This window comes from Lonchura striata, chromosome 1 (genome assembly GCF_050655825.1).
Source record: "Lonchura striata isolate lonStrDom1 chromosome 1, ASM5065582v1, whole genome shotgun sequence".
Taxonomy (NCBI): domain Eukaryota; kingdom Metazoa; phylum Chordata; class Aves; order Passeriformes; family Estrildidae; genus Lonchura; species Lonchura striata.
In genome coordinates, this window is record NC_140703.1 from 44,052,655 (window position 1) to 44,078,332 (window position 25,678).

Genomic DNA, 25,678 nt, shown 5'->3' on the forward strand with positions numbered 1-25,678 from the left:
CAATCCCACCTCCCCCAACAGGGACTAGCCTCGTGCAGGGACGGTGCAGGGCTATTGGGAGAGAGATGGGACTGGCGGGAAGCCAGGGGCGGAAAAGAAGGGTCAAGGTGGGAAATGGGTCCCGAGCGGCGTGGCCAGCGCCATCTTGGGAGGGGGTGCCGGGCACACTGCACTTGGCCTGAGCAGTGTCCGGCAGGGCACTTGGGGCGGCTCGGCCACAGCAATCCCCAAGGGAGGATAGGAAAGGGTTTTAGGAAAGTCCGAGGGGATGGGGATATAGGGAGCTTCACAGAAGCAAAAAGGGGAAATTTATAGGGGGGGGGGGGGCCGCCCGACGCAGCTGGATGTCGGTGCAATGCGTGGGTGTAAAGGGCCCCTTTTAACAACGCTCCTATAGCTAACGTGTCGCCCTCTTAGCTGTTCCCTACTGGTGTCTTTTCTACCCCCTCCGTCCAGCCCAGAATGGGGAGGGGAGGATAGAGAAGACAACTTTTTCGAGGAGAAGAAAAAGCGATCTAATCTAGGTCCCCACAGAAGACTAGGCGAAGGATAGCACTCAGTGCTAGCTTCCCCCAGAAAAAGAAAACCCACCCGCTTGCCAGGGACATGCACGGCTACAACCCCAGTTTGGGCGCAGACGGGGGTTAAAACGCGAGAAAAAAAAAGGTGGCAGACCCAGCCGCCCGTCGGGGCGATCCCCACCCCGTGTAGCCTACCTTACCTTGCAGGCTCGGACGGAGATGGCTTGAATCTTCTCCTCGACTCAATGGAAAAGTCGCGCTGAAAACTGGGGACGTTCCTTCTCTTTCGGTTTGGCCCTTCCGGAAGCCTGGGTGTTCCCGTTAAACCAAGACTCGTCCCCGAAGCCTTGGTTTCGGCCACTATCAGCCTCCGGTGGTCTCGCTGCAGATGCTGACCGAGGAACGAACCTCTTCTCGGTCAGTCCCTCTTCAGGCTCCCCCGAGCCGCTGCCAAAACCGCTCTCTCTGTTCTCGGGTAAGTCTGCCTGCCAAAAAGCTCTGCAGCCCGGCTGCCCGTGCAGCGCGGCTGCTCCCGGGCGGGAAGATGGCGAGAACAAAGAGGGTCCCGGAGTGTCAGTTTTTCGCTCGGCGCTCAGCTCCTCTTAGCATCAGGCAGAGCTTTTACGGCCGTAGATGTTCCTCTTCCCTCCTTCTTCTTCTGTGAGGCGGGCGCCCCCACGAATTTGCCCGTTTTTTTTACAAGACGAAGGAGGGAACCATCCTCTGCTACCATATGTTGTGGCGCGGTACGCGCTCCTCTCGCCGCGGCACTCCGAGCCGTGCTGGGCTGGGCGGTGAGGGAAGAGAAACGGGCGGCCGCTTTCCCCCTGCAAGCTCTGCAGTTCAGTTCGTGGCGCGTGGGGACAGACGAAGGCGACACGGGACTTGGGGGTGAACGGGATGGTTTTATTCACTGAGCCCCAAGACCCCGGCAGGCGGGGGGGCAAAGGTTTTATACAGAACTCAGGAGGACGGGTGTAGGAACAGCAACCAATGAGGGAATAGCAGGGGAGGAGTTTAGGGCAGAACTAACATCTGGAAGCTGAGGAGGGGGCTAGAATGAATGACAGGGAAGGTTCTAGGGAAAGGGGCAGGGAAAGGGGGGTTGGGGGGGGGGAAACAGATATTAAACTAATATTAAATGAAAGAAAAACACACCACCGCACTTCTCCTGCTAAGAGATGTTTTCTCTGGAGGCTGAAGACACTGGTTTGCCCCAGCATAGTCTTTGGGCAAGATGGGATGGGATGGGATGGGATGGGATGGGATGGGATGGGATGGGATGGGATGGGATGGGATGGGATGGGATGGGATGGGATGGGATGGGATGGGATGAGAGATGAGATTGAGATGAGATGAGATGAGATGAGATGAGATGAGATGAGATGAGATGAGATGAGATGAGATGAGATGATGAGATGAGATGAGATGAGATGAGATGAGATGAGATGAGATGAGATGAGATGAGATGAGATGAGTAAAGTTGTGGAAAATTACTTCCTCTTCTTTCAGTGCAGGCATCTTCCCTAACTCATATATCTAGACAGAAAGCTGAAGCAGATTAATGTCCCTCGAATATCTACCATACCACCTCACTTTAGGCTTACATTTTCTTAGGGATCTAAATGATGATGGTGTTCACCATGATTAGACTTGTAGATTAGTGAAACATCACATTCAATCCTTTACTTTGATTTCCTGGCAGGAGCAAAGCCAGTGGGTTTCTCACATCAATAGCACGGTGATGCTGCTGCTGCTTACAAGTCATGTGGGCAAGTTTCATGCTGGGGTCATTGCATTGTTATAAAAATACACAGCAAAAAGAAACATTTTAGTAAAGCATGCAGGAGGTGTGTAAAACAGACAGATATGTGAGAACTGGGGAGCATTTATAAAAACTAGTCCTGTTGCCTATTCTGTAGTGCAGTGAGCATACAAACAATTTCTGAGATCTCTGGAATGGTATTTATTGTCTTTTGCTGAATGTAGCAAGTTTAATGATACTAACAGTTAAACCAGCTGTTACTCTTCATTTCTCTGATAACTTTTTTAGCAATAGGGTCAAACTCCCACTGTTTTGATCCATGGAAGAAGTAGAACAATCCTGGAAATGAAAAAGTGAAGAATTATGTTATGGATACAAGAAATATCTTCATTCTGACAAATCCCCTTTGTGTATAAAGCAGAGCATCTCTTAATTTCTGTCTTTTGCAGGATACAGCAATAATGATCATCATAATTTCAGAACTTAAGATCTTTAGAACTAAACTGATTTTACTTAGAAGCTCATTTAATTTACCTTTCTGTTGAAAAACAGCATCAACCCTCTGATTAATTCCTGGAAATTCATCGACTGTTGGTCTAGGATATCCCTTCTCCATGGACTGGCTGTTTTCATCAAACCTAAATCATATAAAGGGAGACATGCAATTTTCCAGAGTTTGGACTTCAATTCTGCATAGAATTAAGCAGCTTTTAAAAGGAGCCCATCATCTGCAATTTAGTTGGTTTCAATGGGGTTGCAAGAGAAAGTTGTATTATTTACTTGCACACATGGCTGAGGGTGCTGACCATTGCGCTTTCCATGATGTTTTTTCTTGTTTGCTGATAAAGGTAGACACCTCCAAAGAAGCATCCTAAGTGAGAAAAACTGAAGGAAGACTCACACTTTTGATTCCAGGGATGGGAACAGTGTGACAGACAGTGCATGGACACTGGGCAGATTAATTCCTGCTATAGCACATATTTATAGCATGAATTTTGACTCCTCTCAGACTTTTATAATATATTGTACATAGTCCTCTACTAGCTGACAGATTTAGATGGAGGCAAGGAAGCTGGCTTATTTCTAATACATCAAGTTCTTCCTAACTAAGCCATGACAATTTTTATGAGATAGGGCTAAATTAAGGGAGTTGAAAGAAGAACATAAAATGTTCATCCAGATTTGAGGAACCCTCTCAGGGAAAAAAAAACAAAAACAAAAACAAAACAAAAACCAACCAAAACAAACCAAGGAAACAAAGCCTATATTTCACTTCTCCTTGGATACAAGAAATATTTTTCACAGGCATGTGAGGCTGAGAGAATGAGTTACTAGGTAAGACATGCCTGTTGTGGTTTACTTGCATGCTATTGTCTTGTGACCAAGGCAGTAAAATAAGAATGCAAAATATTGTAAATACTCTACCCAAATTAATCAAAACCAAAAAACAGGAAACCACAGGAATCTCAAAATCCAGATGACACTGTATGTGTCACTGAGGAACCCCACAGTTAGTCACAATAAAGTCTGTGTGAACCATGTTTTCCCTGGTTGCCTGAGGAAGACCTTTGCAGCCACTGTCCTTGCACACAGAAGGAATCTTTCAGTTTCCCAAAGCTGACTTCTTTCTTCCCCTGACTGTTCTTTGAGTATCAAGACTTTGGGTATCATTCCAGTTTGGGAATAGGATTTAGAGGGAACCTACAGTTACCTAAAAGGTCTACTTTCTATTTTATCACATGTTTATTTTTAATTTTTATTCAGATTTTATTGAAGTTATTAATAGGAAAACATTTGTCAAGTCTTCTTACCTCCAGTACTTGTCACCTATGAAAAAGTATGTTTTCCCTGTATTTCTATTACAAGCAGCTGCGTCAACTTTCTTGACACCTTTAGGGAAGCCCAGTGTGTTGATATTCTTTGGATAACCAAACAACACCTGATATCCACTGATAACCCAGAATTTGTTGCCTGTTAAGACAAATTAAAATATTCAGTTTTGCCAGTCATTTTCAGACAGTAAATTATAAAATGTACTCCTTTATTGTAGGTTGTAGGAAAACTAGATGAAATATTCCGAGGTTTTATTTTACTTGTTTGAAAAATGTATTTTATGTGCACATGCCTTCTGCTCACATAAGTAAATTAATAAAAAAAAAAGAGAAAATCTCATACTTCACCTTTGAAAAGTAGGATCTGGTCTTTTGTGTTCTCATATGCAGCTTCAATGCCAGGAGGCAGATTTGGCCAGAAGGCAGAAATTAATTCACGTTCAGCTTGTGAGTTATCGGGATATACCCTCCATAAGTGCCTGATTTAAATATGAAACAGATTTGTAGTACATAAAAAACCACAGAAACTTCTGTATGTGCAAAAGAATGTGAGCAACATTGTGACTTACAAGCTCTTTCTTGTCAGTGGAGCTACCTGTCTTGATGTGTCAGAAAGGAAATAACTCCCTGCACTGAGAAGTGTTTGGTTTTTTCATTCTATCTTCATTCTGGCATTTCATTGATACTGATTGATAAACAATCACTTATAAGCAGCTGAATATTTCAAAATGGTCCTGTACTGTATAGTAAGAGGGTTATAGAAGGCCAGGTAAGACTTACTGTAACCTTTTGAGCAGATAAATTCCCCAGATGAATTTGGGCTTGCAGAGAGGAATGGAGGAGAGATTGGCTCAAGTGTATTGTCAAACATGCTTATTTCTTAGTTTGCTAGTTACTCAGATTAGTAAAATTAATTGAACACTTAATTAAATGTGCAAGGCCAGGTTGGATGGGGATCTGAGCAACCTGGACTACTGGGAAGTGTCCCTGCTTGGAACTAGATGATCTTAAAGGTACCTTCCAAACTAAACCTTTATGTGATTGTCTGGAAAATTTTGCATCATTAAGTCAAGTCACTACTCAGTATAACCATTTATACATTTGGGAATAAGGCCTCATTGGGATTGAGGTGTTTTCTGGAAAAAAATGAAGCATGTTTTTTCAGGGGATCCTGTAAAAGTATTAATACAATTAATATCTGCTAAAACTTTTATTTCCATGAATTGAAATCCATTGGTCTCATTGTAAATGCTGTAAACATGTGAACCACAAAAGTATTCAGTCTTTGTATAAATCAAGAAAAATTAAACTCCATGCAGACAAATATGATATCAATATTTACCTGCCCTTTAGAAAAATGACTTCTTGTCGGAGTGTAGTTATAGCATCGAAAGATATCTGGGAGCCACAGATTTTAGGTGAGGTAGGGGTGGCTGGCCTTTTATCTGGGGCATTTGGTGGGGGTCCTGAGGGAGATATTTTGGAAAGAATACACCAAATTGTAGAAATATTCAGGTTTCCACACCTTGCTCTTTTTTAAATATAATGCTAATATGATTAAATTTATGATGAAACTTTATGAAATATATTATTTCTTCCCTGCTTGCCTTTTTTTTCTAAAGCCATGGATTTTACTCACCATAAATAGACTGAATGCCACTTATATCATCTGGAGAGAGGGGAAATTCACTGGGGCTGACATAGGCATAATTGGGGAACATGAGAGCCCTCTGATCATTAGAATGGGAGAGACCCAGGGCATGGCCAAACTCATGAGCAGCAACAAGGAACAAGTTGAACCCTTATGAAAAGGATAGAGAGAAGAGATCAGTCAAATTTTAGTCAGTACATGGCTGATACAATCACAGCATCAGGCTATTGTGCAGTAGCAGTTTTCATACAATATATTGGTGTTCACTGGGGAATGCATCTAGGTGAACATATTTTTCTGTACAACAAGACTGTGGTCTTCCCCCACTAGAAGGTAGAGACTTTTGACCCTTTTGTTTTCTGTTAGCTACTGAAATTGTGTGTGTGTCATGAGCAGATGTATGGGGATGAGTGTGGGTGCAGCTCTTTGGAATGTCCTGGCAGGGTTTCCTGGCTGAAGTAGGACAGATTAGATAGTGAGTCAGATCAAACTAACAGCTCTCCAGGGCAAGGCAGAAGGACACACTCTGTGCTCACCACAGGTATCAAAGTGTCACTCTGTGTGTCACTCTCCCTCCTACAAACCTGAGAAATAAAGGTGAGATCATGAATAGATAAGGAAAAATAAAATGTTAGCAGAATGCTTTACCTTTCTACCATTGGGACTCTAAAGCATATGGTTTCTTTAGAGATTTATCAAACAAAATAAATTTTAAAATATTATGCTTCTGCATGCTTATTCCTAATGAAATATGTTAACACAATAAAGAAATAAAAATGGAATTTCTTTTCCTTCAACACACGTCCCTCCAAGTAATATGCCTTTCTGAAGATGATCATCTGCCCTGCAGACCAAGATCCAGAAATATCAACAGATTTAATAAAGATCACAAGTCTGTGGCAGAGGAGAGGACTGGTCATTGATTGCCCAAGAAAGGCTGGCTGAAGCCAAGACATTCATTTCTCAAAAACCCAAACAAAATAAAGCCTCATTTTTTCCACACATATTTCCAGTCAGTCCTCCCCTCTCACGAGTCTTCTGAGTGCTCCAAGTTCTGCAATGTCTGGCTGCTGGAGCTGTGCTGCTGAGGAACAGCAGAAAAACTGTGGTTGACCTATTCAGTCCCAGTATGGGGAAAACATTACATTTAATAATGTGATATGTCCAGCACTCATCCCTCTCTTTTTTTTCCCACCACAATAAACCCACAGTCTCCTCCCTGTGCAGCTGTTTTGCAGCACTTTTCTGTTCATTAGCCTCTTGCTCTTCCTGACCTCAGTCCTCTTGTTGCAGATTTCCACCACAAAAAGTGGACGAGAAAAGGGTCTAAAGTAGCAGAGGGTATTGTGCCTGTGTGCTGACAGACCTGTCAGAGGCAGTACATGCTGTGCAGCCAGCCTGGAGGCTGAGCAGAGCAGACCTTCCCCGACAGATGGAGGCTGGGCACTCAGTGCTCCCCTCTCTGCTGCCTATTGTTGAACCTTCCCTGGAATTTTTAGTGAAGACTCTTCATTATCCATGGTGGCTGTATTTCTTTTTAGGTGGTGGGGATGTCCTTTGAAGGCTGCTACAAAGCACAGGACATGGCAGTGCCAGGCCTGGTGTGCACCAGGAGGGGAAAAGAGAAAGCTTTTATCAAGGGTTGGGAAACTCTGGGCCACTACCAGCCCCCAGGTAAGAGTGGCTGTGTCTGTGGCATTCCTACCTGAGAAGGATTGTCCTCTTGGTATTTTTATTGGCCTAATTAAGGACTAAAGTAGATCAAGGTGAGTTTATGTCTATGTTGTAAGTATCCCTGTTGGAGGACAGCCTTAGATCTCCTCAAACTGCTCTTGTAGTTGATGCAGTGTTTCATCTCAGTCTCTTCCTTCATTTAAATTAAACCAGAATGAAATTTATTCATCTGTATAACACCTTAGAAACCTTTTTTTAACTTACCAGCTGAGCCTGTGGTCCAGTCTTCATCCTCGTCAAAGTGCACATCACCGCCTAAACCAGTGCCAGGTGGAAAGGCATGAGCAAGAACGCCAAGGGGGCCATCAAAATAGCGAGGGCAATGTCCATGAACTAAATAATATGAAGTTGAAACAACTCTAAGCTTTTGTTATGACTATTGAAAAATCTATTAATTAATTTTATCACTGTGTGCAGTATTCATTTTACCTTTGGTCCCAAAAGCAATCATTATATCTGCTATTCCCTTATGAATTCGAGTGAAAATCAGTGGGGTGACAGCACTCCACACTTTAAATGCCTTCTCAACTGCTTTATCCACATCCTCCTTGCTCATATCTGGTGTGTAGTTTACAATTCTGTAGTTATGAGAATTCAAACATAATATTTAGTATTTGCAGAAAAGAGAAAATCCCTAATATGGTTAAGAAAATGAACAGAAAATATAAGAAACAATGTAATCTGTAAACAAATAGTTCTCAAGGTTCATCTTGGGCTGAGTGAGTTTTATATGTGAAAACTGAGTATGTCTGAATATGTGATAACTGTCCAATATGTCTTTTTCATAAGAATAGTTAGCATGTATAGCTGACAGATGTGGAGAGAGAAACATTTTTGTATTCTCAACAGGAAACAATTGCTATAGAAGTTATATTTAAATATAACAAATTTGGATATCCACAAACCTTAAAGTTAAACTCAAAAATACTACCTGTATGTCAGTTTGGTTTTTTTCCATCCGGGCAGGGTGAAGCCATAGAGACCCACATCTGGAACTCCACACCTGGGTTTCTTCATCATTTCCAATGTCTCATTATCCAGTTTTTCAGTCACTTTCAAACCAAAAAATCGTTGCATTTTCTGAAGTTTTTCAGCTGCGGATTCAGCATTTATTTTCCATCCAAGTTCATTTGGAACTGGCTCAACAGCATAAAATTTATTCAAATAGTTCTGGTGAAAAAAGAAAAGTGACACATTTCACATTTTTATCTGTTTCTTGAACAAATAAATACCTTAGGACTGATGTTTGTGTAGGTTGCTGGCAAAACCTTCTTCCTGTGATTTTGGAGCACAACAGATGTTTCCCTGAGAATCATAGCTAAACAGAAACAGACAACATTGTCCTGACTTATTAACCTGACATTGTCAGTCTGTACAGATTTAACCTACTTTAGTAAAGTTTGGGCAACAGAGTTCTATGCAATAGTATTGTCTCAGAAAGGCAGCAATTTGCTGTGCTACTGGAACACACAGAATAGGTCTAAAAACAGAGGGTTCAATAGATCCCAGATATGGACAATGCAGTTACCTGTACAAGCTTTGCATCTTCTTCATTGTATTTCTCTGGGTGGATGGGAAGAGCTCCAAAAACAGCTGTACATGTTACAAGCCAAAGTGAAAGAGCCTTCATTTTAACTCTCATCCCTGTCTTGGCAGGAGAGCTGTCTGCTTTCTGCTCCATGTGCCTCCTTTCTCACATCTCAGTCCGTATGGTTATGGGGTGCTTTGGAGAGTCAGCTGTAGACTGACTCAGGGCTCATCATGCTCTGATTCTCTCCACACAAGTTATAACACTGTGCAGGCTAACACAATAAAACTTAATTGAACCCATCCGACTTCACAGTCATCTGAAGTCAGTTGGGATTTGAATCTGTCTAAGCAGCTTGGCTACCCTTTCAAACTGGCACTCAGTTTCAGTTATTTTACACTGACTTTTACAAACCTGAGCAATTTCATGCCAGATTAGGTGATGGACAAATGCAAAACCTTGCAAGTTGTCCCAACACACCTGTGTGAAGTGGGACCACCAAATATAGAGGTACTCTACATTCTCCACCTAGAAAATGGGAATTGTGCATGAGGTATGAATCCCATAAAAAATAAAACAAAATAGACTTCGGGAGAAATGACTGTAAGCAGATTGGGTTTTTTTCAAATTGATTTATGATGAACATGCTAATTCCTTACCTCTTTCTGGCAATTTTTTAAAGCAGTGCGTTTCTTTAAAATTATTCTGGTGGAATCCAAGATATGCATAAATAAGATTGATTTTACCTTATAAATAAATATAAATTAATTTAGGCTTATAAATTGAGCCTAAAGAATGTGAATAATATTACATATGTCTGCATCTGTCTTCATCTGTCTGTCTATCTATCTATCTATCTATCTATCTATCTATCTATCTATCTCCTCTATCTATCTATCTGCTACTTCATCACTAAAGGTTTTTTTCAGTTTAACCACATTAGCCACAGGGCATATGATTATTTCCTGTCTTAAGTAATTCAGAATAAGAGAAGTTTCAAGAGTCACACAGGCTGTGACAAATTATGGGATTTCACCCTGTTTCAGCCAAGCACCTTCCTCTTCCACTGGCAGCAAATGGAGATGAAGGTGTTTGGCACCTCAGAGGAGCTCTCACATCACGTACTCAAATTTTATAAAACTGTTGAAAAAAATGCCTTCACATTGGACTGTGGCTTTTTCAGGAAATCTGTGCTTCTGCTTTCTGGCTTTTTTGCTGTCCCTTCCAGCCAATTTTTCTCCAGCTGGAGGCATTAATGGTGAATATTTTCATCCTGATGTCTTCGTTGTTAAACTTGTTGTTAAAGGCATTTCTCAGCTACTTAAAAAAAACCCCAACAAGCCCCTCTCTTGATTATTATCATTACATTGTATGGGTCCCATTCAGTTCTACATGTATGTGACCATACTGATCAGATTTTTGTTGATATAATGAACATTTATACAGCTACCTAACAGACTCCCATGTTGGGAACAATTAGGAATGTTGAGTCCCTGCTGTTATAGTGTTACGGTCATGACCATGCTGCAGCACTATTTCTGGTTCCTGGGATTCTCTGTGTAACATCTTCAGTATTACTGATGTGATAGGCAGTCAACTTTCTAGGTCAAAACAGGGGTCACATTGCTGCAGTCCTCTTCACATTGCTGAGGAGAAAAGAAGTCATGGGGTAGTTCAACATCCACCAGCTCTAATAAATGTCAAAGATAAGCATTCAGAAACCATAAGCAGAAGCTGCTTGTACAGCTTCTTCTTTTCCCAGACCCCAAGGCCAGCTATAGACATACTTGTGAAACATCGCTTGTGAACCTTTTCCGGTCTCTCTACCTTGGGCAGTGGGAACTGGCTGCTGTGTTATGTAGATGGACATGTTGCGAAACCCTGGTGGTGTTTTCTGTGATGTAGATCTCCATCATTTGTCACTCAAATGTCTTCTGAACAAACAATAATATTAGCTGAAATTAAAAATGTAGTTTAAATTAGAGGTTTCAACTTCTCTACATTGAATGAAGACATTGTAGCGGTCAGATGACATGATTCTAAGTTGGTTGAATCACTCTCCAGAGAAAAGTATTTCTCTGTTTTCTGTAGAAGAAAGCTTAATTAATAAATACATAGAGTTAGATGCAGCTGATCTTAACCTAGCTGCTCTTATTGTCTCTGTCCTTCAATGCAACATAGCAGACAGCTGTGGGGATCTGATAGCTACAGTGGAAAGCAAAGAAAACACTTCTCCCTGTTAATATCAAATCTCCCCATAGTTCTTGATTTTTCTATCAAATTAAACTAATATCAGCTGAAACATGTTTTTCAAAAAGGTATTCTAGTGCCATGGGAAAATATGCTTTGTACAAAAGCCCTGAACAGTGTCTTTTGTGACATATGCATGAACACAATCAGACTGTAGCACCGCGGTCATTCCCTCTAGCTTTGAAAACTTTGAGACAAACCAATATATCAATTTAAAAACATAAGACAGATCTCTAAAAAGAAAGTAATGCTGGTGGCTGTGATCCATAACCTAGAGGGGACCTGTGGCTTCTAGACCTGTAGTTGGAAGCCAGTTGGAAACTTTTAGGCACCTTAATGGCACTAGAGAACTGCTCAGGCAGAAGAGTTGCACCACTACTCTTCAGGCTCAGTCCTTCCACAGAGCCAATAAAATTAAATTTTTACTCATCCTGAGTGAAAAACAGGGGGCAAAGGCAAATGGTCCATGTATGTCTTTGACTCCTCATGGACTTTTAGCAGACTGCAGTGTGTGAGGGCAGGACTCAACCATGGTCCCTAGGGACAGTGTGACCTCTGTGGGCCTTTAGGAAGTGATGGGCTCCCAGGAGTCCTGTTTCATACATGCATGGGTTACTAGGAGACCTTACAGAGCCACTAATGCACTAAACACGCTTAGGAAATCGAATTCCTGGCTGGGCAAATCTGCCTTCCTGATGCCATTAGGACTAGGCTACGAGGGCTACAATTACACACCACACCTGTAGCAAGGCCCTGGTGAGAGGTACAGTATTTTAACATAGTACAGTAACTAGCAAAGAGAGGAAAACTTATTAAAAGGGAAAAAGAAAACGACAGGCAATTTTATGGACAAAGCACCCTAATTCCTAATTCCTGAAAGCTGCTTTGTGCCTGAATGAAGACGAGAACAGCTGGCACCAGATGTGCCCTCCTCTTCATGGCGTGGCTGGGATGGAGCAACCACTGCGCTCCCGCAGGCAGAGGAAATGTGCTCTCACATAAGCACGGGACAGATTTCTCACAAAGGAATCACTTCATGTTGAGCTCTTGTCTTCCTGCTCATGGGAAATTCACAAAGTAAATTTCAAAACAGTGTCTGGCAACTAAAATTTGGACAGGATGCAAAAAGGCAAAGGCTAAAAATAGTCTGTGTATTAGTGTATTAGAAACTTCATCCTATTTTTAACTACATCATCCATGGTCTGTAAATCACCCTTTATCTCTCTTTCCTCTAAAATATAACCACCTCCTTAACCCTCATCTCTCATGTAACATTTTCACTGCCCCATGAATGCTTACCAATATTTGAGGGACTAGCATTCTGCACTAAATCTGAGAAGCTCTTTTGACATCACCTTGAGATCCTATGCTTTTACTTCATATGTGCAGGGAACATATGCCCCCAGTTTTTATTTTTTAATATAAATTGTTCTAGTAAGAAATATTATCTTTACTTGTAAATCTTGTGTTATATTTGTAGACCATTTCTGCTGAAAAAGCAGAACACAACAAAATCAATTTAGATTTATATTCCTCAAAAACAATTTTTGGTTTAATTGTCATTCATATTAAAGAACTAGTACCTATAACACCTTGTGAAAACAGGATTCAATAAATGAACTTCTTAATTAAAGCTTTTGATTTGCTGCAATTTATTTTGTATTATTTTGTAATATTTTCTTAGGTTTTATGAAGTATATGATGAAATTAATTTTCAATTATACAATTTCTTATCTTTCAATAGTATTAAGTCTGATCTATACTGCATTTAATAAAAATAAGAACTACCAAGTCTGTTCTGTATTTATGAATGATAAAATTTAATAGCCTTCTAATACAGACAGATAAGAAATGAAAAAAATGAAACAGATATGTTTTTATGAGACTATACCTTATTTCCTCAAAATACAATAACTTTTATTCCCCTAAGCTTAAACCTTCATCTGAAGTCTGTTGAATTATACAGATATAAAATATAATAATTTTTGTTCTGTTCATATGGCTTCTAATGTTATCAGCTGAGCTACAAAGACTAAAGAGAAAGTGAATAACTCTTCAAATGCCATTTTAATTGAGGATTTTTGCAGAAAATGTGGTTAAGCTGGAAATCAAGCTGTCCTTTTTATGAATCTTTGAATCAGAGGTTTTATTGGCCAAGAATTTTAATCTTTTAAACAAACTCCTTGATTCTCTAACCCACTGGAATTAGGTGGGATTTAGTAACTACTAGAGTAGTAAGAGAGTAGAAAGAGCCTTGATTAAAGAAGTCTAATTGTTTGTTATATGATGTGGCTACCTTTGAGAGCAAGTGACTTGTTTGTTATCTCAGGGGTCCTTTCTAATCTATATTTCTGCATTTCTGGACTTAGAACCAGTTCCTAAACCCAAAAACATGAGAATATTCCTTCTCCCCTGCCCCCCACCCATCTGCCTACAGTTGTAAATATGTACACCTTGGAGAGTAGTCTAAGAGGGGAAGCGGGGAAAAAGTGGAAGTAGATCTGTACACCGATGATAATGAGCCCCAACTAATTAATATCAGATTTTCACCAGGGTTTTTGAAGAGTGGGGGGTTCAGAGACAAGTGTATCCTCCTTTCTCTGTCATTGTGAAAAAACCTGACATTTCCTGCCAGAATACATTTTTTAGTGTTTGAAAGCTAGATCTGGCTCTTGAGCATCAGAGCAGAAAAGACATCAAGAACAAAATTATATAAGAAACATAATTTATTAGGAAACCTGACCATTACAGGAGAAGTTGTGATAAATTATATAAATTTATTTGGCTTAAAATAAATAATTATTAATACTATACTGCTATAGAATTTGAACAGAAAACTGTTCTGACCTGAGAATCATGAAATGCTGAAAAATGCAGCAGATAAAAACATTCAGTGTACATATGAAAAAACCATTGCAATTAACAATTAAACCAGCTGGTGCTCTTCATTTGTCGAACAATCCGTTTGGCACGAGGATCAAACTGGAACTGGGTTGTTCCATGGAAGAAGTACACATAGCCTAGAAGTAAAATTTTATCCAGTTATTTAATAGTTGACTTTTTCCACTGTTTTGGAAAAAAAAATCCCCACTCTAGACAGTCCATGTATACTTGATATTTTTAATTTCCTTTTCATTAAGGTTAATAGTAGCTTTTTGAAAAAATTATTCTATCTGTAGAAGCAGAAACATTCACATAAACACAGGTTAAAGGTAAGTTTCACTCACCATCTTTCTGGAAAGCAGCATCAACCCTGCCAATGTTTCCAAAGTCAGAGACTATTTTCCTGGGATAACCATGATCCATGGATTTTTTGTTTTCATCATATCTTAGAAGAAGACATATCATTACAATTTATGAGGAACAGACATTATTGTGAAAGTCAAAAGCAAATTCTTACATGCAACTCTATTGTTACTAAGAAGTCTCATAGAGATTAACTTAAGTAGCTTTTGATTCTTCTTATTAAGTTTCTCTTAGAGATTTCTCAGAAATTTGGAAATCTTATCTGTAGTAAAGTTTGTCACAATGTTCTCAGGGACCCAGGAAACACAGGTTTTGTGAAATCTCAGAAATTTATATATGTTTGTCTGAAATTATGTGTTATGGAGTATCAGAACCCTAGCCATAAAATGAATTTCCATTTCAAGGCACTGAATATCCAGTCAAACATAAAAACAAAACATAAAACTTCAGAGAAGACAGTAGCACAGTCTTAAACTATAGTTGAATTAGTGCCAGTAATGGACTTAAACAAAATTGCTCTCTGAAATTTGTCAAGAGCTTCCATTAAAAACACAAGCAACTTTAAAATTGGAGAATACTTATAATTACTTCATAGAGGAATTAAATTACAGCACTTTGCACTGATGGTTCATTTTGTTTGAAAAGTGAATTAAAAGTGGATGCTATGACAGCATAGCACAAAAAAGCAGCACTGTTGTGGAGCAAAAGTGAGTAATGTAATAGAAATTGACTCTTTTTTATTGGGCAACTTTTCATTCACATGCTACAGGAATCTAATATTTGGGAAAAAAAAAATTCTGATGAAGGGGTGACATTTTCTAGGAAATGCCTAATTTTTTTTTAAACTCCAAAGAAACAAATTTATATTTCTGGAATATGCCTGTTTAAACATTGATCCACTCAAACTGTATAGTGATAGATCAGTCCCAGGGAAATGAAAACATTTGTTCTGGTAAATTAACATTAAGTCTTACCTCCAGTATCTGTCAGCTACAAAGAAGTATGTTTTCCCTGTGGCTTCATCATTGTAAGCTGCATTAACTCTTTTAACAGTCTTTGGGAACCCAAAGCGATAGATTGGTTTGGGATAGCCAGGTAGAACATCATATCCCCTGATGACCCAATATTTATCCTCTGAAAAATACAAGCAAGTTTCATTTGTTTTTGCTATTTATAAAATAATTTACCTGTGTTTTAGATGTCTGGAAGACAATGTATCTAGATGTCATATTATTCTTTTCAGTTCACTACTTTAGAAAATGTTTCTAATTCTTACAGTGGGACTAAATAATGAAGACAAGGAAAATAGCTTTTCTTTTTATAAATAAAACATTAGAATCATGAAGTGTGTTGGACAGAACTTTTCCCAGAATTAAAAATAAAATTAATATAAGGCATATTTCTGGATAACAACCTGGGGAGGGCTAGAGGTTGATGAGTTAAACCATTGACCATGGATTGGGATACTGAATTTGTTAAATTCCTGTAATATGCTATTTGATTATAGAGCCATATAATATTTTGAAAACTCGGCAATATATATAAAATTAAACTATTAAGGAAAGCACATGTCTAAGCAAAATGCTTTGGTAATTTTAGATGCCATGAACATACTTATATATGGTAATAAGTCATATACTATAGTATGCGCATAATGAATTTATTTGAGATATTTCAAGGGTATTTGAGATCTTGAAAAAGAAGGACTGATTTTTCAGTGAACAATTTCCCTCTCACACTACAATTTTTTTTTCATTTTTTTTCAAAATACAACAAATACTAATAAGCATATCAGCAAGTGTAGCATAAAAAGGCCTGTATTTGTCAATTGAATCAGTAAAAATCCTTCTGCACAAAATGAAGTGCTGTTACCTGAAGAGAACTAGACCTGAAGAAGGGCAGCTCTTTTCATAACTTGTTTTTTCAGGGCATTAACTATAACAGAGGGGAAATTTTTCTAGACTATGACCTCTTGAGATCCGTTCCAGCAATATGATTCTCTGGTAATTATTTTCAGAATTGTAAGATTATCTGTTCAACTTCCTTAAAAACACTTTAACTTCTGTAACTACATAGTTTATAAGGAGCAGGAAATAACAGGTCAGAAAAAGTGGAGACCTTCTGATTCAATTACCTTTAAAAATTGAAATTTCATCAGTCTCAACATTTTCATAAGCAGCTTGAATTCCTGATGGTAACCTTGGCCAGAACAGTGAGATAAAATTGAGCTCTGTCTCTGTCCTTTCAGGATGTTTGCGCAGCATGTATCTGTTTTAAACAAAATTTAAGTCATAAAATAATTCCACTCCTATCAAAAATTCAAAATAATTATTACAGCTCCTGGAGTACAACAGAGAGGAGATGTGAATACCCCTGTCCACTGAGTGTTAAAGAAATCTAGAGCAAAGACATCGGTAATTTCAGCACCTCAATTATGTGCTAAAAATTGAATATAAGACTTTCTACTTCTCTTAGGGCAGTAAGTCTCAGATGTCCTCCCTGGAAGTGTTTTCACTTCTGTCCCTGCTCCTGTACTGAGGATGAGTGTGGGACCCATGGGCACATTGCTAACAGATACATGGGTGCTCTTGCTTTGCTGTTTTTTAAAATTTATTTCAGAGATAAGTGGTGGGCACAGTCATAGGAAAGCTGGAAAACAACCTGCAAGCTCCTGCCACCTTCCCTGCTCTTGTCAAACAGGGCTCTTCTAACAGTTTTCCCTCATGGATTTTTTTAAACTAGTGAATATTTTAAAGAAATAATATATATGCTCATTGTTTTTACCTGCCCTTGAAGAAGAATATTTCTCCACGTAGGGTAGTAATAGAATCAAATGTCAGATTTGGGTCACAAGCTTCTGGAGTTATGGGTCCTGTTGGCTGCACAGCAGCATTAGCCCGTCCTGTAGGATAAGTATTTATCATTTAGTATGGAGAAATATAAGGAGTGTTCAGAAGGTCTCTGAGGACCCAGAAAACATGTTTTATACAGAAAGAAAAAGGACACAATTTTAAAGTAAGAGTCTGTCATTAAATGCAGAATTCTAATGTCGATAAAACCAGTTGTGTTCACCTTTTCAAAATGAGATTTTTGCAGAACTGGACTTCAGCTGAAGTTAGCTTCCAGGAATTTTCTGCCTTTTGTTATCCATTTTTCAGAAACTGATAAACTCATTTTGGTGGAATATAAAATACCTTAATTTTGCCATTTACCAGCCTCCCAAGTAGAAATATTAAATAAATATATTATTTCTTACCATAGATGGCCTGAATTCCATCAATGTCATCCTGAGGAAGACGGAATTCACTGGGGTCGGTGTAGGAGTAAGTTGGATACATCAGTGCTCCAGGATCATTTGAATGAGACAGACCCAGCGAATGGCCGAGCTCATGGGCAAGAACAATGAACAAATTGTAGCCTGTAGGATGAAAAATATATGAAACAGCATAAAATACTCGGCATGACTGACTAAATGGGAAACGAATATACACTAGAGGTACTGTAAGTAATTCTATCATCATAAAAACAAAAAAACATTTTTACAGAAGACCTGTATGAGTATGTGAAGAATGTTTGGCCTTTATTGTGTTCTCATTGTCATTTCTCTAGTGTCCTTTTGGCTTAAACATGAGTTGTTTTGCTCGCTATCCCATAAACTGCTCACATCTAGGATCATGCCCATGATGAGAGATTGTTGGCAGTGATCCAAAAGAAAAAAGAACTTAAAAACAAACAATGAGATTACAGTTTTGGTGACAATTGGAACAACCTAGTTAGCACTAAACTTTGAAGTGTTAGGTTAAGAAAAAGAAAGAATTTGTCTTCAGAAGTCTACCAACAGATTTCCCTGTATCCAAGTTTTAGCTTTCTTCTGAACAAGTAGTATTGCTTCTGAACAAGAAAAGTATTTTAAAGTGCTGACCCTAAAATCACTATAAACCTAAATCATTATAAGTATTTATGACATAAATATTTATATGACATTATAAATGCCACTATGATCTAAAAAAATATATTTTCTGCAAGTTCATGCCTAAAAGTGACAGTAAAAAACAATAACAAAGAAAGGGCAAGCAATTATAAATTAAAAGTTCTGTCTCTTTTGGTCACTTTTCTACCTGTAGCCAGGCTCAATAAATAGTTAACATCACATGAGGTAAGACCATATGAGGTTAAAACAATACAGATTCAGCTACAAAAGTTACCTCTTCCATCTTTTGTCCAAGCTTCCTCCTCATCCATATGCACATCTCCACCAAGACCTTCACCAGGCTGGAATGCATGAGCCAGCTGTCCATTGGGACCATCAAAAGGAGAATTGTCACGGTGGTCTAAAATGAAGAGGTAAAAAAATAGTTAATTACTAATTACTAAGTTACTTCTATAACTTCAGATGGGTATTTAATATGCTGCACTATCATTATTACCTCTATATGCAAAAGAGATCATTATATCTGCTATTTCGCCCTCAACCTTTTGGAATGTCAATGGTGTCACGTTGCTCCAGACATTGAGAGCTCTTCTGACTGCTTCATCTACATCAGCTCGTCTCATCTTTGGGGTGTAATTCAAAATCCTTCAAAGAAAACCCAACACATTGTTTAGAAAAATATTCCTATTGTTTATAAAAAAAACTAAGACGTATCTTTCATGAATGAAAATTAATAAGGGCTTTGTTTTAGATACTGCCTTCTAAAGTATTTGTATTCTTCCAGAGATCACTAAACCACTCTGCATGTCCATATATGGCATAATATGATTCCTTCAGACCCCCCCACTGCAAAGTCAATGTGCTAGATTTATACCTTTTTGAACCAGATTAGGAAAGATTACCTGTATGTCAGATTATTTCTTTTCCATTTGGGATTCCCTGGTGTGAATGCATATTGCTCCACATCAGGTACACCACATCTGGGTTTTTTCATCACCTCCAATGTGTCAAGATCAGGTTTTCCAGTCACTTCTAGTCCGAAGAATGACTGCATTTCCTTGAGTTTCGCAGCAAGAGGGTTTTCACCACCACTTCTTAAATGGGGATGGCGATCCTTTTGAAGGTCATAGAAATTCTGTAGATAACTCTGAAGCATAGTTAAAAAAAAAAAAAAAAAAAAGAGCATTGTGACTTATCAGTACTGTCTTTGGTCACACTTAACATTTACTATGTAATCTTAACCTATTCTCATATTGACATGCCCTGTGTTTACCAGGACCAACAATAACCTCTTTTCTTCAGTACAATTTTCCTATGGTTTTCTGAATTTGCTGTTTCACTGATGAAATATATCAAGAAATGTCTTGAAAAATCTAATATTTACTATTAATAATTAATTCTACATTATTTACTGTACTCAATTACTCTAACAACAAAGCCTACAAGGAAGCTTATAACTGGTCTCATGCAAGGAAATTGAGGCTGGCAGTGAGGCTGGCAGTCCACACAGCTGGGACTCCCACCAAAGAAGGTGACTACTGCTACAGAGTCAGACTTGGCAAATCATGCCTTTTATTTTTAGCTACAGAATATGATACTAGAAACTCAGGCCTTCCTACTGAATTTCAAGAATTTTGTCTACAACAAATTATATTGTGTCTATGTGTGTTCCCTTTTTCCAAAATATGCTGCAAGAGATCTCTTCAGCCAAAACACAGAAAAACCTGCCTGCTTCAAACAAGTTTCCTTCCTTATATTATTAAGATCAGCCATATCACAAGTTTCAAAGCACATTTTGAAATGTAAATTGTTGCTGAGTTTGACTGTTCCTGCTAGAACTCATGCCTCAGTAGTTTTGTTATTACTTTACTGGCAACACCAAAAGTGAAATATAGAATATTCAGATGACTTTTGAGTAAATAAGTTCCTCATAATTTTAACACATTTTCTAGCTGATAGGAAAAACTTTCTCCTAAAACCTCTGCAAAATGGCACATCTTTAGTTTCCATCCATATTCTGTGAATTGCAAATATAGTTATCACTCAGAATACTTTATGTTTCCCTTAGATATGCACTGAAAAAATACTTACCTCTACAAGCTGTAGGGTTTTTCTTTCATCTTCTGCTTCTGGAGCCACAGGAAATGCAGAGGAGATAGCCACATATAGTGACAGGAGAATTGCAAAGGTCTTCATCCTCATCTAAGGTTGTGTGCCTCAGTTTCACTCTTGAGCTACTGAGCAACACTTCTCAGCTGTGTTTATATAGCTGATAGTAAATCACTGACAGCCTGACTCATGCTGTATAATATCCTCTGATTAGTAAAAATGATGCACAACAGTTTCATCATCAGGTAGTGACGCAAGGTGTTTAACTAATATTACTATCCTCATTTTGCCCAAGTCTTCTGGTTTGGCTAATTTTATAGCATGCTTAACAAATAAGGAAATGTTTTTCAGGTAAAATGTTGAGTTACATTTCATATGGCTTTTTTGAATCATGAATTTAGACTATTTATGGCACCAGGTTTTGACAAACTGGAGAAATAATGAGAAATAAGATTTAAGAGCAACATAATAAATTGCGTGATAATTAATCAAATTATGCTACATATGATTTAATCTTTAGCATACTATATAATATTATGTAGCAAAACATAATATCAAAATAAAAGACTATCATCTAATAGTTATCTACCAGTTCTATCTAAAACAATCTTACGATAGTAAAAGTGAGTGCTAAAATGATTAAACAGTTTTTCCCGATATTAACAATTTTGGTCATCATACTGGCATGTGTAATCTAGGTTCCCATTTGTATAGTAAGTATCATTTCTACTCTTTCCAGCAAGGATAAGGTCTCTGCTGTAATAGTGTGTTTTGATTCAGGCAGAGTGAGATCATGAGAGGAAAAGACATCATGAAAGACAATAGGAATTTTCATCAGTGTGGAAGAAGAAGATTAAAGTAACCATTTGTTAACATGTGATCATTATTTCATGGAAGGAAGAGTGAGATGAGCCATGATAAAAGCTGGTAAATATAAGGAAGCATTTTAACAAAATTTAGCAGCCTCCAGTCTCCAAGACCCTAATGTGGTCTTAAACAACAGTGATTAAGTTTAGACTGGGATTCAGCTGCCTTAACATTAGTGTTATCTGAAATTCTCTAGGGAATCACAAATTATCTGCATTTGCCCTGGAATGATGCAGGTCTCCATAGCTCGTGTGCCATGGCAGCCAGCCCTGGGTGGATGTCTGAAATACAGACAAATTAATAATCCCGTGAAATCTGCTTTAAGTGTTTTGTTGTGTTGATATCTGTAATTTATTTGGGTCTCCAAGTTCCCATTTTGGACAATGAATTCTAGAGTGATTCAACTGACCACATTACATGGACTTCTAAATGAGAAGAATTTCTCTTATGACATTGACTGTATTGGCCAGGTCCTTAGCAGTGATAAGAGAAGTTCAAATAACCTGGACAGTGTAGACCCCTAAACTGAGGGAAACATTTCTAACTGCAAGCATCAGAGTAATTGGCCTGAAGGGATTGTGTGTTTGCTAACACTGCAGGCTGTCAGGTACAGGCTGAATATCTTTCAGGATGGTTTTGATGTTTCTGTCCTTATTGGAAGTAAAGACCTTCCCTGTAAACCTTAAATGAGAAACAGTAAATGTTAGTGTGAGAGGGAGAAATACAAATAAATGTCATTATTTCAATTATACTGGGAGATTCTTTACTTGCTTTCCCAAATATGAAAAAGAATCTATTTAATATGAGATGTACATGAGAGTGCATACTCACTGTAGTGTATCAGCCCCTAATTACATCTAGGTTCAGCAGAGCTTACATTGCTCCTGGGAAAAGTATTTTCCAAGGCAGACAGTGGAAGGACTAGAAAATCCTGGACTTCAGCACTAGCTGTGGGAGCTCTGTGCATTTGAGGAGTGAAAAATTTTAAGCAGCATCAGGAAGAGGAAACAGAAGCAGTGTCATGCTCCTGTCTTGGGAATTTCCATGGTGTTGGGCTACAAAGTCATCTCCCATTTCACCATCTGCACTGACTTCCTACTGCATGTTCTTCAGAACCCCCTTCGAGCTCCCTTGAAGCCACACAAGGGAAGGACAAGTTTCAGTCATCTGTTTTGCCATGGTGTGTCAGCTAGCACAGCACCACCTTCTCCTTCTCAAGCACTTGCCTTCTGACAAAGGCTCAAATCCCAACAGAAGGAGACCAAGGAGACCAAATGCCAAAAAACTGAGACCTCATCAGAGGAGAAAGTCTCATGAGAGTTGTTACTGAGTGACAATTAATGTCTGCACAGTTCCTATTTTTTCTCACAGGACCATTGTGTTGCACCTACATTTGACTGGCACTGCTTGGCCTCTCACTAAACTGCATTTCCAATTATTTTCCTATGTGAGTGGCTCTATCTTTTCTGGGGGATCTCAGTGAGGGCCTCTGGGGTGGGGCTGGGCCTGGAGGCCCCTCTGTCAGTGATGGTGTGACTGGAAAGACACCAGAGTGCACACAAGTCCTTTGGGTACATATGCACATGTATATGTACCTGCTGGGATACAAGCACAGCCTCACTGCTGGACTTGGGGTCAGGGAGCTGCAGCAGCCTCAGTATGTCAGGGTACCAGATCTGGACAACTCCAAACACACTGTCCCTGCTTGGAGTTTGTTTAAAATCATAGAAATTTAGAATCATAGAATGGTTTGGATTGGAAGAAACCTTAATGGTCATCTAGTTCCAACCCCTTTACCATAGGTAGGAATACCTTCCACTAGACCAGGTTACTCAAAGCTCCATCCAACCTGGTCTTGGACACTTCCAGGGATGGGACATCCACAACTTCTGTGGCAACTGTTCCAGGGCCTTACCACACTCCAAGTAAAGAACCTCTTCCCAAGATTTAACCTAAATCTCTTGTATTTTAATCTGGAAACCACTTGCCCTTGTCCTTTCACTACCTACCCCTGTAAAAAGACCCTAAACCTCTTTAAGTACTCTTAAGTACTGGAAGTCCACTATAATATGTTCCTTCTCTTCCCAGCTTTCTCAGTCTGTCTTCATAGCAGAGCTCTTCCAGAGGTGCTTACATGGAAAATCTCCATGCAATCCAAGAGATGGAGGCTTTACACTTACCTATCCTCAACAGCTCTTCAGAGGCAGCTCTTGTCTGGACCAAAATGATCAGTGCCTCACTCACCCTGAATTACCCTGCTAGATCTGGTACCCATTTACTAAGCTACTGCTAAGGAAGAGGAGGTGGCACAGATGTTAAGCCAATGCTTTAAAGGGTTTTTCCAGTGTACACTCAAGCAGTACAGATTTGTGTCTCCCTGTATTAGCAATAATCCCGCTTTATTTTTACACTTCCTCTTCCACAAAACTATGCCCTTGTTCCTTGTGTTGAGACAAGAGACTGCAAAAATGTCCCTTTTCTAGGTACTCCACTGACTGCTCTTCACTCTCAAGGTCTTCACAGGAATGTAAGAACTGCCAGAGGTCTACCCAGCATTATTTCCCTTTTCAGCATTAACTAAAAAAGATATTTCAGTAGAGGCATTAAGAAGAGACATTTCCCCAGAATAATTTCCCAGCCCTGAACAATTTTCTGTCTCAGTGATATTGATTTACTTTGTACCTCACTTACCTAGGGCTTGGATTTCACTCTTGAAGCTATTTCTCCTTTCCCCTAGCTATCTCTGGTAACATGTTCTAATGACTTCCACCCACACCCCTGACTGAATAATGCAAAAATAAAGTCACAGTGTGAATCATTGTGGGGTTTCCCTAAATCAAGTCTCTCACTACAAAATTACTGTAGAAAAGGGAACATTGATTGGTAGTTATGTAATTTTAATGTTACAAAAATCCAAACATAATTCTAAGAATTGTTTATTGTTACAATTTGTCACAATGATGTTAGCAAGTGCTTTCTCAATCGCAGGTTGCACTACAAAATAATCATCATTCCCACAGGAAGTTTTTCTGCCCATTCTGTGCTCTTATATATATCCTTATCTTCTAACATCTTTCCAATCTATTTTGAAACAACAAAATAAAAATCTTTCTGCAGTATTATCCTGAAACAAGCTATTTTCTTTGGAGGATGTCACTTTTCACGTGAAGTCCAGTGTGTCAAAATGTAAGTCGTGCCACTGTGTAGCAATATTCTACTGATTGCCAGATATTTGCTTGAAGTTAGAGGGTTCCTGAGGAATGAACCAAGTACATTTTAATACTGAGATGAAACAGCCAAAGGCAAGCGTCCAAATCAGTTGTCTTGAAGTTTGCACAAGCTCATGGCTTCACATCACCCAGTGTTAAACACTTCCTTGATAGAATGCTGTTGGTACTGCTCCAAGAGAATGATCAGTCACTCGGTTTACAAACCAGGGTGCAGTGCTGGGCAGTGTTAGGAGCACAGTTCTATAGTTCAAATCACTCGGAAGTCCAAAGGCCACTGTGATAGGGCTCAGGATGACAGGTGCTGAATCAGTTCTAAATAACCTATTGTAGAAAAGCCATTCAGTGTGACCAGTCCCACAGTGGAACAGCACCTGTGTTACACCTCAGTGACTGACACAGTCTCAGACATGGCATCATCAATGACTTCAGTAAAAGGAGAAGGGAAGGAGTGCCACTTTCCATGCCAAGCACCTGTTTCCTCAAGACTGGAAAATCAAATTACATTCTTCATCTTTGCAATTGGGCTGTTACCTGGGATGGGAATCTGGTCTGCTGTGCCCAAGTCTTGATTTCCCTGATGGCAGATAGGCCTTGGGATCCTCTGCAGAGCCAGCATTACTGGCATTAACTTGAAGCCCTTTGCCTGTAGACTAAGTGGTTATCATGAAAGCTGTGCAGATGAAAGATTTGTCCCGAAAGAGGCAGCAAGATGAAATCAATGTGTCCACACTGATCTACAAATGAAATCTGCATATTTCTGCATATTTGGGGTTCTGCACCATTTGGGACATACTGGAACTCCTATAAGTCCACAGCCCCCCAGCTGGATACATGGCACAAATGCCAAAACGCTCCACGAGGCAGCTACTGCTTGTGAACCTGCAAAGGTAGTTTTCCTCCTGGCAGTCAGATGGAAATTCAGAGGCTGCCAGAGAATAATCTGGAAACAAAGTCTGCTCCTTGGCAGTTTTAGTATTTTCTCTATAGTATCAATGGCACCTAAGACATGCATTG

General features: G+C 39.2%; 2 protein-coding genes across 2 annotated transcripts; both read right to left on the reverse strand.

Annotated features, from left to right (window-relative positions):
• Positions 1-420: 420 nt before the first annotated feature.
• LOC110470053 (matrix metalloproteinase-27-like) lies at positions 421-10,113 on the reverse strand. Its single transcript, XM_021529403.3, has 10 exons — positions 9,032-10,113; positions 8,435-8,673; positions 7,933-8,081; positions 7,708-7,836; positions 5,758-5,919; positions 5,461-5,584; positions 4,467-4,597; positions 4,098-4,257; positions 2,821-2,924; positions 421-2,625 (listed from the first exon to the last, which is right to left on the reverse strand). Exons 1-10 carry the CDS (start codon positions 9,182-9,184, stop codon positions 2,525-2,527), a joined length of 1,452 nt encoding a protein of 483 aa, XP_021385078.3. The 5' UTR covers positions 9,185-10,113; the 3' UTR covers positions 421-2,524.
• On the reverse strand, positions 10,113-25,662 carry LOC110470054 (interstitial collagenase-like). Its single transcript, XM_021529404.4, has 10 exons — positions 20,550-25,662; positions 19,361-19,605; positions 18,955-19,103; positions 18,733-18,858; positions 17,784-17,945; positions 17,312-17,429; positions 16,662-16,795; positions 15,502-15,661; positions 14,509-14,609; positions 10,113-14,301 (listed from the first exon to the last, which is right to left on the reverse strand). The coding sequence occupies exons 1-10, from the start codon at positions 20,658-20,660 to the stop codon at positions 14,201-14,203; spliced, it is 1,407 nt and encodes a 468-aa protein (XP_021385079.3). The 5' UTR covers positions 20,661-25,662; the 3' UTR covers positions 10,113-14,200.
• Positions 25,663-25,678: the final 16 nt, after the last annotated feature.

Coding starts and splice junctions, on each gene's coding strand:
- LOC110470053 (XM_021529403.3), bottom strand. CDS start 9,184: ATGGAGCAGAAAGCAGACAGCTCTCCTGCCAAGACAGGGATGAGAGTT. Junction 8,082..8,434: donor AAAACCAAACTGACATACAG/GTAGTATTTTTG, acceptor TCATAACTACAG/AATTGTAAACTACACACCAG. Junction 4,598..5,460: donor GTCATTTTTCTAAAGGGCAG/GTAAATATTGAT, acceptor TATTTAAATCAG/GCACTTATGGAGGGTATATC.
- LOC110470054 (XM_021529404.4), bottom strand. CDS start 20,660: ATGAGGATGAAGACCTTTGCAATTCTCCTGTCACTATATGTGGCTATC. Junction 17,946..18,732: donor TTGGACAAAAGATGGAAGAG/GTAACTTTTGTA, acceptor TTCATCCTACAG/GCTACAATTTGTTCATTGTT. Junction 15,662..16,661: donor TGAAATTTCAATTTTTAAAG/GTAATTGAATCA, acceptor TGTATTTTTCAG/AGGATAAATATTGGGTCATC.